This window comes from Mirounga angustirostris, unplaced genomic scaffold, assembly GCF_029215605.1.
Source record: "Mirounga angustirostris isolate CCGP_5_RB_7025 unplaced genomic scaffold, mMirAng1.0.hap1 SCAF_9, whole genome shotgun sequence".
Lineage (NCBI taxonomy): Eukaryota > Metazoa > Chordata > Mammalia > Carnivora > Phocidae > Mirounga > Mirounga angustirostris.
Window position 1 is genome coordinate 651,575 of NW_026991717.1, and position 13,726 is coordinate 665,300.

The following is a 13,726-nucleotide window of genomic DNA, read 5'->3' on the forward strand; positions in this document are numbered from 1 at the left end:
TTCCCACCAACATTGCACGAGTGTTCCTTTTTCTTCTCTGGCTGTTTTAAGATTTTTTTTCTTCATCATTGGTGTTTAGCAGTTTGTTATGTTGTGTCTTGGTGTGGTTTTTCTTTGTGTTTATCCTGCTTGGGGTTCATTGTGAGTCTTGAATTGGTGGGTTGGTACTCAGCCAAAGACTCCGGAGCACCGGGCACCTGATGAGAGAGTTCTAGAACTTTCTCTTCCTAGTTTCTCCTCACTAGTATCCAGTCCTACAGGCTCTAGCCATCCGGCTTTCCTGAACTCTATGCTCTGTCACCTCCCCTTAGCAAGAGACTGAATTCTGTTCTCCCTCCCCCGCTCTGTCCCCTCCCCTCTCTGTCCCCCTCCCCTCTGTCCCCTCCCCTCTCTGTCCCCCTCCCCTCACTGTCCCCTCCCCCTCTCTGTCCCCTCCCCTCTCTATCCCCTCCCCCTCTCTGTCCCCTCCCCCTCTCTGTCCCCTCCCCTCTCTGTCCCCTCCCCTCTCTATCCCCTCCCCCGCTCTGTCCTCCTCCCCGCTCTGTCCCCTCCCCTTTCTGTCCCCTCCCCTCTCTGTCCCCCTCCCCCGCTCTGTCCCCCTCCCCCTCTCTGTCCCCCTCCCCCGCTCTGTCCCCCTCCCCCTCTCTGTCCCCCTCTCTTCTACAAAGTTGTGGGATAAGCCATACTTCATTCAACCGGGCCCTGCGACGCTTGGTTTCCTCATGAGGGGACAGCCATGCATGAAGAGGGACAGGTGTCAAAGGTCAGAGCCTGGAAACCCAGTGACCAAAGTGCCTGACAGGCAGGCCAGCAGCTGGTGAGGAAGCTCTTCTCAGCAGGTAACTTTTTTTCAGTGAAACCCCATTACTCTTCCCACCAACACAGACCTGGAAAGACCTGCCCCATCTGAAGGCTGTAGTGATATACGGAGAAGCGCCTCCAGAGAAGACGGCCAGTGTGTACACGGTACGTGTGGAGGGGCATGGGGGCGGGGGCCAGTCCGGCCTCCCTGCTGACGAGCGCCCGCGCTCACCCACCCGCTGCAGATGGAGGAGCTCATGCAGCTGGGGGACGAGCTGCCCGAGGAGGCCCTGGACTCCATCATCAACGCCCAGCAGCCAAACCAGTGCTGCGTGCTGGTCTACACCTCCGGCACCACCGGGAGCCCCAAGGGCGTGATGCTAAGTCAAGACAACGTAAGACAAGACGGAGCCCAGATGGGTGGGCTTGGCTGCAGGGGGATCTGGGCACTGGACCTGCCCTAGCAGCCCCTGGGACGCTCTTCTGGCCCCTCAGCCCGGGGGGGGGTGGTCAGGACACGTAGGACAGCCTTCGGGTCTGTGGTCCAGACCGAGTCCAGCGAAGGGGATGGGGAGGGGAGGCCTGTTCTGCGAATTCCCCGCAGGGACGCCCTGGGTGGGAGGAGGCCCTGAAGAGGTCGCCGGAGCCCCCGGGGTGAGCACTTCCAGGGCTGGCTGGGGACACTGCCGGGGCCCATGTGCCTGTCCTCCAGATCACGTGGACAGCACGGTACAGCAGCCAGGCCGGCAACATCAAGCCCGCGGAAGTCCAGCAGGAGGTGGTGGTCAGCTACCTGCCCCTCAGCCACATTGCCGCTCAGATCTACGACTTGTGGACGGGCATCCAGTGGGGGGCCCAGGTCTGCTTCGCCGAGCCCGACGCCCTAAAGGTCAGCCTGCCTCCGCCTGAGCGGGGGTCCGAGTTCGTGTGCCGCACACCCACCCGAGTGTGCACCCGTGTGCGTGGGCCATGTGTGTGCCCCTGTGAGCGTGCGAGTGTGCGAGTGGGCGAGTCCCCTGTGCATTTATGGGTCAGAACTCTTCCCCCGCAGTCAGCACGGCCCACATGACCAGCCAAGAAGGGGCTGACGATGGTACGTAGAGGAGAGGGGTCCACAAGCCGTCAAGGATAGGTCATCCTCAGAGGAAGGTCACAGGTGGCCACAGCACCGCCCTGCTTCCCAGTCTCATCAACTACCCCCCATTCTTTGGAAATGTATTTTAAGATGAGGAGAGCTCTCCCAGACGCCCCCTGGCACACCTCCCCCCACCCGCACCTCCTGGCACAGATCGTCCCTTGTCCATTCCTACACTGGTCACTGCTTAAGGGGGATGGTCATGTTCGGGTTAGAGAGGAAGGAGTGGCGCCCCCAGGGCTGGGAGGGGACCGAGGAGCCTTGAAGCATCCGGCCACATGAGCAGTGGGGATGGCCGCCCAGTGGCGGCCGACAGCGTGGGACACGTGTGCAGGATGCCCGTGGGGTGTGTGCACCTGACTCTGGTGTGAGGGGCCTCCTGGCACTGAGCCGGCAGGCCTTCCTCTCTGGTGCTCGACAGGGGAGCCTGGTGAACACGCTGCGGGAGGTGGAGCCCACGTCCCACATGGGGGTGCCTCGAGTGTGGGAGAAGTTCATGGAGCAGATCCAGGCAGTGGCGGCTCAGTCTGGCTTCATCCGGCGCAAGATGCTGCTCTGGGCCATGTCGGTGACCTTGGAGCAGAACCTCACCTGCCCAGGCAGGTATGGAAGGCCAGGGGACAGGAGGCCGGGGGCAGCAGGGCTGGGGCATAAGGCCAGCATGCATCTGAGGATCTGCTGGGCTGGGCTTGTCCTAGGACCCCTGTACAGAGGCCCCATCAGGTGCTGGGCTGGAGACCTCTTCCAGACTCCACAGGAGATGGTCACCCCACCTCTGGGTTCTGACTGGCAGGACTGACTCGCTCCCTCTGGGTGGCATTCACCTCCCCCGGAGCAGCTCCTCACAGTCTCCTAGGGGTTTCCTGACTCAGCAGGGGGCCAGGGAAGGGGCCACAGGGATGAGCCCTCTTCCAGGCTTTCCAGCCTCCAAGTGACCACAGAGCCTTCGGACTGCTTTTCAAACTCCCACACAGTGTTGTGGGAGGAGCCATGGCATAAACCTGGCCTGTTCCAAGTTAGAAATATTCTCCATCACTAGCGAGTCTGTGAAACGGTATCATGTCCCGTGAGATGCGTACGCATGTCTGCAAATACGGTATCATGTCCCGAAAGATGCATATGCATGTCTGCAAATACGGTATCACGTCCCGTGAGATGCATACGCATGTCTGCAAATACGGTACAATGTCCCGTGAGATGCATACGCATGTCTGCAAATACGGTATCATGTCCCGAGAGATGCATACGCACGTCCGCAAATACGGTACAATGTCCCGTGAGATGCATACGCATGTCTGCAAATACGGTATCATGTCCCGAGAGATCATACGTACGTCTGCAAATACGGTATCATGTCCCGAGAGATGCGTACGCACGTCCGCAAATACGGTATCATGTCCCGAGAGATGCGTACGCACGTCTGCAAATACGGTATCATGTCCCGAGAGATGCATACGCACGTCTGCAAATACGGTATCATGTCCCGAGAGATGCGTACGCATGTCTGCAAATACGGCTTCGTGTGCACAGACACGGAGAGTGAATATCCGTGCACGACTCATTTGTGGGCCTCAGATGGCATCACGCGCGTTGGCCCCGCGCGTCCATGCAGACGCACTTCAAGTCCGCGCGCCTGTGCACACCCAGCCCGCTGGGCCCCCGGGCTCAGGACGTAGGGCACACCTGTGTGCACACCCCCGCGCGTGCGTGCTCGCTCACGACGGCCAGCCAGCGCGCCCGCCGAACCCCCACCTTGCTCCTGTGAGCGCGTGGGGGCTCCTCCGTGGACCACTTCCCCCCCCGCCCCCGCAGCGACCTGAAGCCCTTCACGGCCAGGCTGGCCGACTACCTGGTGCTCGCCAAGGTCCGCCAGGCGCTGGGCTTTGCCAGGTGTCAGAAGAGCTTCTACGGGGCGGCCCCCATGACCGCCGAGACGCAGCACTTCTTCCTGGGCCTCAACATGCCCTTGTACGCGGGCTACGGCCTCAGCGAGACCTCGGGCCCCCACTTCATGTCCAGCCCCTGCAGCTACCGGCTCCACAGGTACACACGGGCCGCCCTGGCGGGTCCCCGGGGCCGGCACTTCCGGCCGGTCCCGGACCGAGGTCTCCGCCGTGGCCACCGGGGCCTGAGGTCGGAAACGCTTACAGCGCTGGGCCCCCGGGACGGTTCCTCCCGCCGACCCCTCCCTCCTGTAGGGCTCGCTGTGTTGGAGGCTGGCCGGGGGGAGGGGGGGGGAGTTGGGAGGACAGGGCCAGCCCTCCCGTGGGCAGGCAGGGCAGGCAGCTCTGCGGGGGTTGGAGGGATCCCCTGTCGGGCTTAATGACACGCCCTCCTGCTGGCCCCTCACTGAGGTTGAAGTTGTGCCCTCCCTTCCTTCCTTCCTTCCCCCCTCTTCCCCACTTCCTTCCTCCCTCCCTCCCTCCCTTCCTTCCTTCCTTCCCCCTTCCCCCTTCCTCTCTTCCTCCATTCCTCCCTTCCCCCTTCCTTCCTTCCTTCCTCCCTTCCCCCTCCCTTCCTTCCTTCCTTCTTCCTTCCTTCCTTCCTTCCTTCCCCCTTCCTCCATTCCTTCCTTCCTTCCTCTTCCCTCCCCCTCCCTTCCTTCCTTCCCCCTTCCCCCTTCCTCCCTTCCTCCATTCCTTCCTTCCCCCTTCCTTCCTTCCCCCCCCTCCCTCCCTCCCTTCCTTCCCCCTTCCTCCCTTCCTCCATTCCTTCCTTCCCCCTTCCTTCCTTCCTTCCTCCCTTCCCCCTCCCTTCCTCCCTTCCTTCTTCCTTCCTTCCTCCCTTCCTCCATTCCTTCCTTCCCCCTTCCCCCTTCCTCTCTTCCTCCATTCCTCCCTTACCCCTTCCTTCCTTCCTCCCTTCCCCCTCCCTTCCTCCCTCCCTTCTTCCTTCCTTCCTTCCTTCCCCCTTCCTTCCTTCCTCCCCCCTTCCTTCCTTCCCCCTCCTTCCTCCCTTCCTCCTCCCTTCCTCCCTTCCTTCTTCCTTCCTTCCTTCCTTCCTTCCTTCCTCCTTCCTTCCTTCCTTCCTCCCCCCTTCCTTCCTTCCCCCCTCCTTCCTTCCTCCCTTCCCCCTCCCTTCCTCCCTTCCTTCTTCCTTCCTTCCTCCCTTCCTCCATTCCTTCCTTCCCCTTCCTTCCTTCCTCCCTCCTTCCTTCCTTCCTCCCCTCTTCCTTCCCCCCTCCTTCCTTCCTTCCTTCCTCCCTCCCTTCCTCCCTTCCTTCCTCCCTCCCTTCCTCCCTTCCTTCCCCCTCACTTCCTCCCTTCCTTCCTTCCTTCCCCCTCCCTTCCCCCCTTCCTTCCCTCCTTCCTCCCTCCCTTCCCCCTCCCTTCCTCCCTTCCTTCTTCCTTCCTTCCTTCCCCCTTCCTCCCTTCCTTCCTTCCTCCCTTCCCCCTCACTTCCTCCCTTCCTTCCTTCCTTCCCCCTCACTTCCTCCCTTCCTTCCCTCCTTCCCCCTTCCTCCCTTCCTCCATTCCTTCCTTCCCCCTTCCTCCCTTCCCCCTCCCTCCCTCCCTCCCTTCCTTCCCCGTTCCTCTCTCCCTTCCTGCCTTCCTTCCTTCCCCCTTCCTTCCCCCTTCCTTCCTTCCTTCCTTCCCTCCTCCCTCCCTCCCTTCCTTCCTCCTTCCCTTCCTTCCTTCCTTCCTTCACCTTAAAACCTCTCACTCCAAGTCCCTATTAAAATATACAAACTGGGAGGTGAAGAGTGAGAGGTTGGAGCCCTGGGGGCTCCTGGGTGGGGCCTGACCCCAGGCTGAGGCCTGACTGCCCCCCCCGGGCCACCCCCAGCTCCGGCAAGGTGGTGCCAGGCTGCCTGGCGAAGCTGGTGAACGAGGATGCTGAGGGCATCGGGGAGATCTGTCTGTGGGGCCGCACCATCTTCATGGGCTACCTGAACATGGAGGACAAGACGCGGGAGGCCATTGACGCCGAGGGCTGGCTGCACACTGGGGACATGGGGCGCCTGGACACGGACGGCTTCCTCTACATCACCGGGCGCCTCAAAGGTGAGTGCCGCTGGCTGGCTTCTGGCCACGGGCATTTGTGTTGGGGGGATGAGCTGCTGCTGTTTGTGCCCCGAGTCCTGAGCCCGTATCGAGTTCGTGCACTTGGACAGACAGCATTTTACTTCCGACTAGCCAGCTAGTCCTTCCCCCCTTCATCCCTTCCTTCCTCCCTTCCTTCCCCCCTTCCCCCTCACCCCCCTTCCTTCCTTCCCCCCTCCCTTCCTTCCTCCCTTCCTTCCATTGGGCTCCCTGCTCAGCGGGAAGCCTGGCTTCTCCCTCTCCCACTCCCCCTGCTTGTGTTCCCTCTCTCTCTCTCTCTGTCAAATAAGTAAATAAAATCTTTAAAATAGTATGGTTAGAGGTCCAGGTCCAGGACTGGCAGGGAGGGGGGTAGGAAGGGAGGGAGGGAGGAAGGGGGGATAGTGGGGGGCCGCCCGGCTAGTAAATGGTGGAGCTGGGATTCAGACTCTCTAGAGAAACCAGGCAAGTCTTTCCAGAAGATTCTGGGGCATAAATATCATGTATTTTTACGTGCAAACATCGGCATGGTATCGAGAACACAGACTGGATATAAAATTTAAAATAAAGCAGGAGACTTCAGAGAAATTTCCCATGAGGAATGTGGCCCTCCCAGGGGACAACTGGGACTTGCACGGAAAAAGTGGAAAAAGTGCTTTGCTCACTTTGCACAAGGGGGTGTAAGCCCAAACACATCCATGGGGAGAAGTCCCCGCCCGTTTCCCAAGGGAAACAGCTCAGTGAGTAGGCGAACAACTCTGAAAATCTTGCAGTCAGGGGTGTCATCCAGCCCGGGCTCTGCTGGCCACAGAGGGCTGGCTCTCGGGGTGGTCAGGGCAGGCCTGGCCTGAGCCTTGGGAAGAGCAGGGCAACAGTCCTGGCGACCCTCCTGGAGCCCACCCGCACACCGCCGGGGTCTGCGAGATCCCTGCACGCACCGTCCTGCTGCGCTGGCAGGCGGAGAGCACCGCCTAGGGCCCGGCTTGGTGATGGCGGGTGAGGCCTGCATGCTGAAGGGGAGGGGTAGTGATGGGAAACATCCAACCGGACTCGGACGTCCTTTAAAACAGTATGGTCAGGTGGTGCCCGGGTGGCTCAGTCGTTAAGCGTCTGCCTTCGGCTCAGGTCACGATCCCAGGGTCCTGGAATCGAGCCCCGCATCGGGCTCCCTGCTCCGCGAGAAGCCTGCTTCTCCCTCTCCCACTCCGCCTGCTTGCGTTCCCTCTCTCTCTCTCTCTCTGTCAAATAAGTAAATAAAATCTTTAAAATAGTGTGGTTAGAGGTCTGGGCCCAGGTGCCTTTTCTCCAGATAAGTATCCACCGACCCAGCCTCACTGCCAAGGAGACCCCCTCCCCGCAGGGCATTACCCACCAGGGCCCTGTGCAGGAGGTGGCTCGTCTGCCTGTCCCTGTACCCCGAGTATCTCTGTGATACGGCCTGTTATCTGGCTCTGTGAGGCCTAAGGCCTTGGTCTTCATCTCTGGGACAACCTTGGCTAGAATCATGCCAGTGGCCTCCAAAAACTTGCCAGGTTTTGATTTTGATTTCACTGGATCTGTGGCTTAATTTGGTGAGAATGTGTCTCTTTACAACACTGAGTCGCCCAATCCATAAACATGGTATAAATTGCCCAGCACTGTGCAGATATACTGAGAAATGTCAGTGAGATCATTTTCTGGGCGAATGTAACTACTTCAGAAAAGATGGTAAACTTAGAGACTGATTCCGGGGAACACATCGTGACCGTCCCCCCACCACGTACACACAACACGCTGGACCAGGAGGTTCGCTGAGGAATTTCAATGATACCTCACCTGATTTTGAGCATAGAAAAGAAGAAAAACTTCCAAATTTTTAGTGAGGTGAGTATAACATTGATACCAAAATCTGAAAAAGATTGTATTTAAAAAGAAAACCGTAGACCAGGGGCGCCTGGGTGGCTCAGTCGTTAAGCGTCTGCCTTCGGCTCAGGTCATGATCTCGGCGTCCTGGGATCGAGCCCCGCGTCGGGGGGTCCCTGCTCTGCGGGGAGTCTGCTTCTCCCTCTCCCCCTGCTTGTGTTCCTGTTCTCTCTCTGTCAAATAAATAAATTAAATCTTTTTTAAAAAAGAAAAAAAAAAGAAAAGCGTAGACCAATGACTTTTATGAATATATATGCTAAAATCCTAAAAGAAATACTAGCAAAAAGACTAGCAATACTAGTCTATGCCAGCACATTAAAATGTAACCCATCATGACTAAGTGGGATTATTCTGGAAACCCAGGGATATATAATGTAATTAATCCCATTAATAGAGCTTTAAAATATTTATGATCATCTCCACATCTATTGCAAAGGCATTTAACAAAAATTTAATATCCTCATTCATGGATAAAAACAGAAACGGTAGCTCCTTCCTTAACGTAATGAAACGGGAGTCTCCCAAGCCGGAAGCCAGCCCCAGTCCTGGGAAAGCCAGACCCCACGCCTCAGAAGGAAGGGGCAGGCCCGGTGCCGCGGTCGCGCCCGGCCTGTCGGACAGAGCAGGGTGGCATCATGCACAGCAGCGGCTCGCAAACAGGTCAGGACATCGCCGTAGGGAATCCGTGGCTTGTGCGAGTGCGTTTAGAAGGCATCGCAGAAGGAACTAGTCCGTGCACGATAGCAACAGAGACAACAGAACGTTCCACATGAAGAAGAAGGGGGCCCTTACCGCTGCTGGAGGAAAACAGAGAAATCCGTTATCCCGTTGGAATGCGGAAGATCTACAGGAGCCAAGAAGAGGGACTCACGAAATTCCACTACGTTAAAGACAAACCTCCACGTAGTCAAAGGGCCCAGAGCAAGGACAGATGTCATAGCCGGGAAGACTCGCCGGCAGCTCCTGATGGGTCACGTGACCCGGAGAGCTCGCTAGGAGCTGGGGTTTTTAGGTTTCTCTCCAACTTTCTGTGCACACCATCCGACCGCCTCCAAATGCCGACAGTTTCATTCCTTCTTTCCATTCCTTCTGGGTGTTTCTCTTGCCTCTTGCACTGGTAGGACCTTCAGAGCAGCGGTGAACAGACGTGGGGACAGTGGTCTTCCATGTACTGTTCCTGATCTCTGGGGAACGCTTTCGACATTTGATCCCTGAGTGTGTTTCCTGTGGATTTTTGGCAGGTGCTCCTTTCTGTGCCAGTTTGCTGAGGGCTTCTATGCATACTAACTCGTGAAAGACTCTGGTAGGAGGCAGAGAGGGGGAGGGGGCCAGAGAAAGCCCCAGAAGGAGAAAGGCAGGGCTGGTGACGGTTGCTGGGCTCTGCCTGGCCGTGGTTCCCACCCCACCCCACCCCTGCTGCCCCCGACAGACCCCGGTCTGAACGCTTCCTCCCTGGCCAGCCCACGCCTTGGTAACCATTCTTCACCCCACTAGTGCCCTAAAACTCTGAGCCCCAACCGCTCAGAGGCTGCCACCCACCCGGGCCACCCCTCAGCGGGCACTGGAGGGGCCCTGCTCCCCCCGCCTTTGCCTCCCTGTCTCACCTGCCGTGCACACGTGCCCTCTGCCCGTTAGACCCAGTTCATGCGCAACATGCAGCTGGGCCGCGAGCCTCCCTGCAGCCAGGGTCTGTCTCGACGTCCACACGGGACCTGCACACGAGGGGAGCAACTCATCTTTGTTGAACTAGAACTGGGGGGCCACGAGCTAGCGAAAGCAGTCAGGGGTATTGAGTAAATGTCCACCTAATAACCATCTGTTTGGCAGTAATCCACCTTCCAGGGAGGAGGCCAGAGCGCTAAGTGCCCCCAGCTGGTCTTGCACAGATGTGCTCGGTAGACCCCTGAATGAGGCGGTGGACGAGGGGTGGACGCTGTGAGAGCAGCTCTGGGAAGGGAGAGCCAGGGTCCCTGGAGGGGAGAGGGCTTCCTGAGAAGAACACGCGGTGTGTTAGAGGAGACAGGAGGGCGTGTTGGGAGGTGTAGGCGAGGTGAGAGGCTCATAGCAGGAGCTCTGGAACCGTGCTGTGCTGTGCTCCCCCACGCTACTCCACCTCAGACAAGCCACCTAACCTCCCTGTGCCTCGGTTTCCCCATCTGTAAAATGAGCTTCTTCATAGGCCCATTGTGAGGGTTCAGTAAATCACTGCACATGTAGGACTTAGCACAGCACCTGGCCCATGGTGGGTGCCGGGCGCCTGCCGGGTGGTGGCAGTTCAACTGCAGGACGATGGCAGCGTGTCCAGGGGCGATGGATGAGAAGTCTGAGCAGGCAAAGTCTTGGAGGATGAGCAAAGGAGTGGGAGTCCTGAGTGAGCATTTGTGCTCCAGGAACTGCCACCATCCCCCAGCAGGTGTCCCCCCCAGCAGGTGTCCCACCCCAGCAGGTGTGTCCCCCCAGCAGGTGTCCCCCCCCAGCAGGTGTGTCCCCCCAGCAGGTGTGTCCCCCAGCAGGTGTCCCACCCCAGCAGGTGTGTCCCCCCAGCAGGTGTGTCCCCCAGCAGGTGTCCCCCCAGCAGGTGTCCCACCCCAGCAGGTGTCCCCCCCCAGCAGGTGTCCCCCCCAGCAGGTGTGTCCCCAGCAGGTGTCCCCCCCAGCAGGTGTGTCCCCCCAGCAGATGTCCCACCCCAGCAGGTGTGTCCCCCCAGCAGATGTCCCACCCCAGCAGGTGTGTCCCCCAGCAGGTGTCCCACCCCAGCAGGTGTGTCCCCCAGCAGGTGTCCCCCCAGCAGGTGTGTCCCCCCAGCAGGTGTCCCACCCCAGCAGGTGTATCCCCCAGCAGGTGTGTCCCCAGCAGGTGTCCCCCCCCAGCAGGTGTGTCCCCAGCAGGTGTGCGGTGCTTCCGAGGGCGTGGCACTGCCCCCGCCACCCCCCAAGTATCCACAGTGCTGCCCGATGCTCCTGCCTCCAGGGTCTGGGGCCGAGGTTTGGGTCCTGGTCCAGCCCGGGCACCTGGACTCAAACCTGTGCCGGGGGCCTGGCCCCACCTCCCAGAATTACTTATCACAGCCGGTGGAGAGAACGTGCCCCCTGTGCCCATCGAGGAGGCCGTGAAGATGGAGCTGCCCATCGTCAGCAATGCCATGCTGATCGGGGACCAGAGGAAGTTCCTGTCCATGCTGCTCACCTTGAAGGTATGTCAGGGGGTCTGGCTCTAGGGGGGTGGGTGGTCTGTGGGTCTGGCCCAAGCAGAAGCCATGCTCAGCCAGGACACATCTACATCTCGAGACTTTATTCTGGGATAGCCTGTGGGCTACCTGAACAGGGGCAGGAAACACAATTGGTCACATGCTGCTGTGATGACCCATTATGGTCCAGCTCAGCCCGGCTCCCCCGGGTTGCCGCCCTCACTCCCCCGCTCAGATGCTCTGAGCCTAGGCTGCTGGGCGGGGCCGGAGGGGTCCCTGTTCTAGCCCATGGTTTTATTGGCTGAGGTGCTGCTAGGTGCCCTTCCACCACAGGCTGTCTCTGAACAGAGCTCATGGTGACCCACATCCTCCGAGACCGGGGCTTGTGTCTTGTGGGGTGAGGCTCGGGTCTGGTCTGACCTCTGGCTTTTCAGTGTGTGCTGGACCCAGACACCTCCGAGCCGACGGACAGCCTAACTGAACCAGCTGTGGCCTTCTGCCAGAGGGTGGGCAGCAAAGCCACCACTGTGTCTGAGATCGTGGGCACCAAGGACGAGGCCGTGTATCAGGCCATTGAGCAGGGGATCCAGAGGGTCAACAAGAACGCAGCTGCCCGACCCTACCGCATCCAGAAGTGGGCCATTCTCCAGAGGGACTTCTCCATTTCGGGTGGAGAGTTGGGTAGGGTTTTTTTTCTTGCTTGTTTGTTCTCGCTATTCGAGGGGCCGCGTGGGAGGGCAGAGGCCACGGCAGAGCCTGGGAGGAAGCCCAGCGCAAGCACAAAGCCACAGACAGCCCCCTCCTTCTGGCAGGAGGACACGTTGCCCGGTGTGCGGGCTTGCACCCGGGGAGAGCCAGACGCATGCACTGAATGTGTGCTGGAGCCTATTAATTTGAACATAGAACCTTTAACTTTGCTTTGACTGGGGGGCCATTTTCCCCTGCAATCACAGCGGGACCAGGAGGCAGACCCTAAGGCCCTGTTAGTGTTTGGGCTGGAGTCCCCTGGCTCTAGGAGCTCAGCTCTCGTGCAGGTGAAGGAATGAAGCCCTTTTGGACCGTGGTCCACAAAGCCAGGAAAGGCTGCGGTGCAGCCTCAGCTGGACGGAGGAAGTCACTCTTGGCTGAAGCATGTGGGGTGTTCGCGGCCAGGGGGGGCGGGAATGGCTTCTGGAACAGCCTCTGGCCAGCTTCCAGAGGTGACTTTGAAGTCTCCAGTTACACAGCCGAGTGTGTTAGTGCAAAATGGCCTCGAGCTGCCCCCAAGCTGAATCAGAGCCCTTGCGGCCATGCTTTCGAGGGAAGAACCAGGGCCAAGAACAGGGATTTGGGAAAGACCTCTCCCAGAGACGTCGGACGAGGTGGCGCACCCGGTCTGCCCCCGGCTGGTCGGGCAAGCCAAGCGTAACGGTCCACGTCGTGTGCGCGGTCACGGGCCGTTCACCCATTAGCTACTGTTGTGTAACAAATTACCCCCAAATTTAGCAGCTTGACACAGTAATAAGCATTTATTATCTTGACTTCCGTGGGTCAGAAATCCAGGGCAGCTTAGCTGGGTGGTTCTGGCTTGGGGTCTCGTGAGGTCACAGTCGGGACGTCGGCTGGATGGCCGTCGCCCGCTCTCGACGGCGTGTTGGCCGGAGCCTTGTCCCGAGGCTGCCTGTGCGCTCCCAGCAAGGCGGCTCGCCTGCCCCGGGAGGATCCGAGAGCCCAAGACAGAAACTGTACTTCTGTGGGTTCGTTTGAGCGTGAGTCACCGATTCACCAGAAGACAGAACAGAAAATACGCGGAGGATCAGAAACGGGTGCAGGCTAAGGAAGGCAGTGCCTCCTGGTCTTTCGCGACCCTCAGCACACACCTTCCTGGGCTTCTCAGCAGCCAGGCCTCACTCCCTCTTTCCAATCGCTCCTTCAGGTCCCACAATGAAGGTGAAACGGCTCACGGTTCTGGACAAGTACAAAGACATCATCGACTCCTTTTACCAAGAGCAGAAGAAGTAATCGGGGCCATCCTCCCAGTTTCCGCTGAAGATGGCAGGCCTTTTGGAGGTCATCCTGGGCTCCGGGTCCCCCTCGGTCTGGGCACACTGATGCCCAGCAAGGTTGTGAGGTCTCCGCATCCGGCCACGGCACTGGTGTCCACATTTACCGGGTCTGGCACCAGCAGATGATCCCAGAAGCTTCACGTGTGGATAGTTTTAAGCATTGCTTTTTGTTCAGGTGACAAATGACATCAGCTCATTTGTCATAAAGGGCGGGCTGCTGGCTCGTGTAGGGGAGGATGGAGAGGGACGGCCAGAGTTACTTGGCGCGCCGCAGGAGAGCCCACGGTCAGGCCGACCTCCTCTGGACCCACGGCCGCTGCCCACCCCGCTGTGCCAGCCCTGGGCGCTGGGCACCTCACACTTGCCGACTGACCTGACGCTTAATAAAACCGCTGTTGCCTGTTTGTACTGTGATTTGAATATTAAACCGTTTAACAGACTTGCCAGCAAGTACCTGATTTTTCTTGTCAGTTGAGCAGGCGGGCCAGGGAGTCGTGGGTATCGAACCCACGGGACGATGCGCCGCGGGCGTGACCCTCCACGCCCCGGAGCCCACACAGCGCAGGACGGCGTTGAGGGGAGCACGCTGTGAAAGCAGGCGGCTCGTGCTAGCCCCACACCCCGAATACGCAGC

The 13,726-nt window shown here is 59.3% G+C and overlaps 1 protein-coding gene across 4 annotated transcripts in view; it reads left to right on the plus strand.

The window, feature by feature from the left end:
- The window catches only part of ACSBG1 (acyl-CoA synthetase bubblegum family member 1), a 46,401-nt gene extending 32,870 nt beyond the window's left edge, over positions 1-13,531 (plus strand). For all 4 annotated transcript variants that reach the window (XM_064569748.1, XM_064569749.1, XM_064569747.1 and 1 more), the window contains 9 exons: positions 886-966; positions 1,047-1,196; positions 1,514-1,690; positions 2,358-2,539; positions 3,749-3,979; positions 5,723-5,940; positions 10,914-11,053; positions 11,482-11,728; positions 12,963-13,531. In XM_064569748.1, coding sequence (XP_064425818.1) covers positions 886-966; positions 1,047-1,196; positions 1,514-1,690; positions 2,358-2,539; positions 3,749-3,979; positions 5,723-5,940; positions 10,914-11,053; positions 11,482-11,728; positions 12,963-13,048 — 1,512 coding nt within the window. In that variant the 3' untranslated portion in view covers positions 13,049-13,531. The remainder of the gene's footprint in view (positions 1-885; positions 967-1,046; positions 1,197-1,513; positions 1,691-2,357; positions 2,540-3,748; positions 3,980-5,722; positions 5,941-10,913; positions 11,054-11,481; positions 11,729-12,962) is intronic.
- Positions 13,532-13,726: the final 195 nt, after the last annotated feature.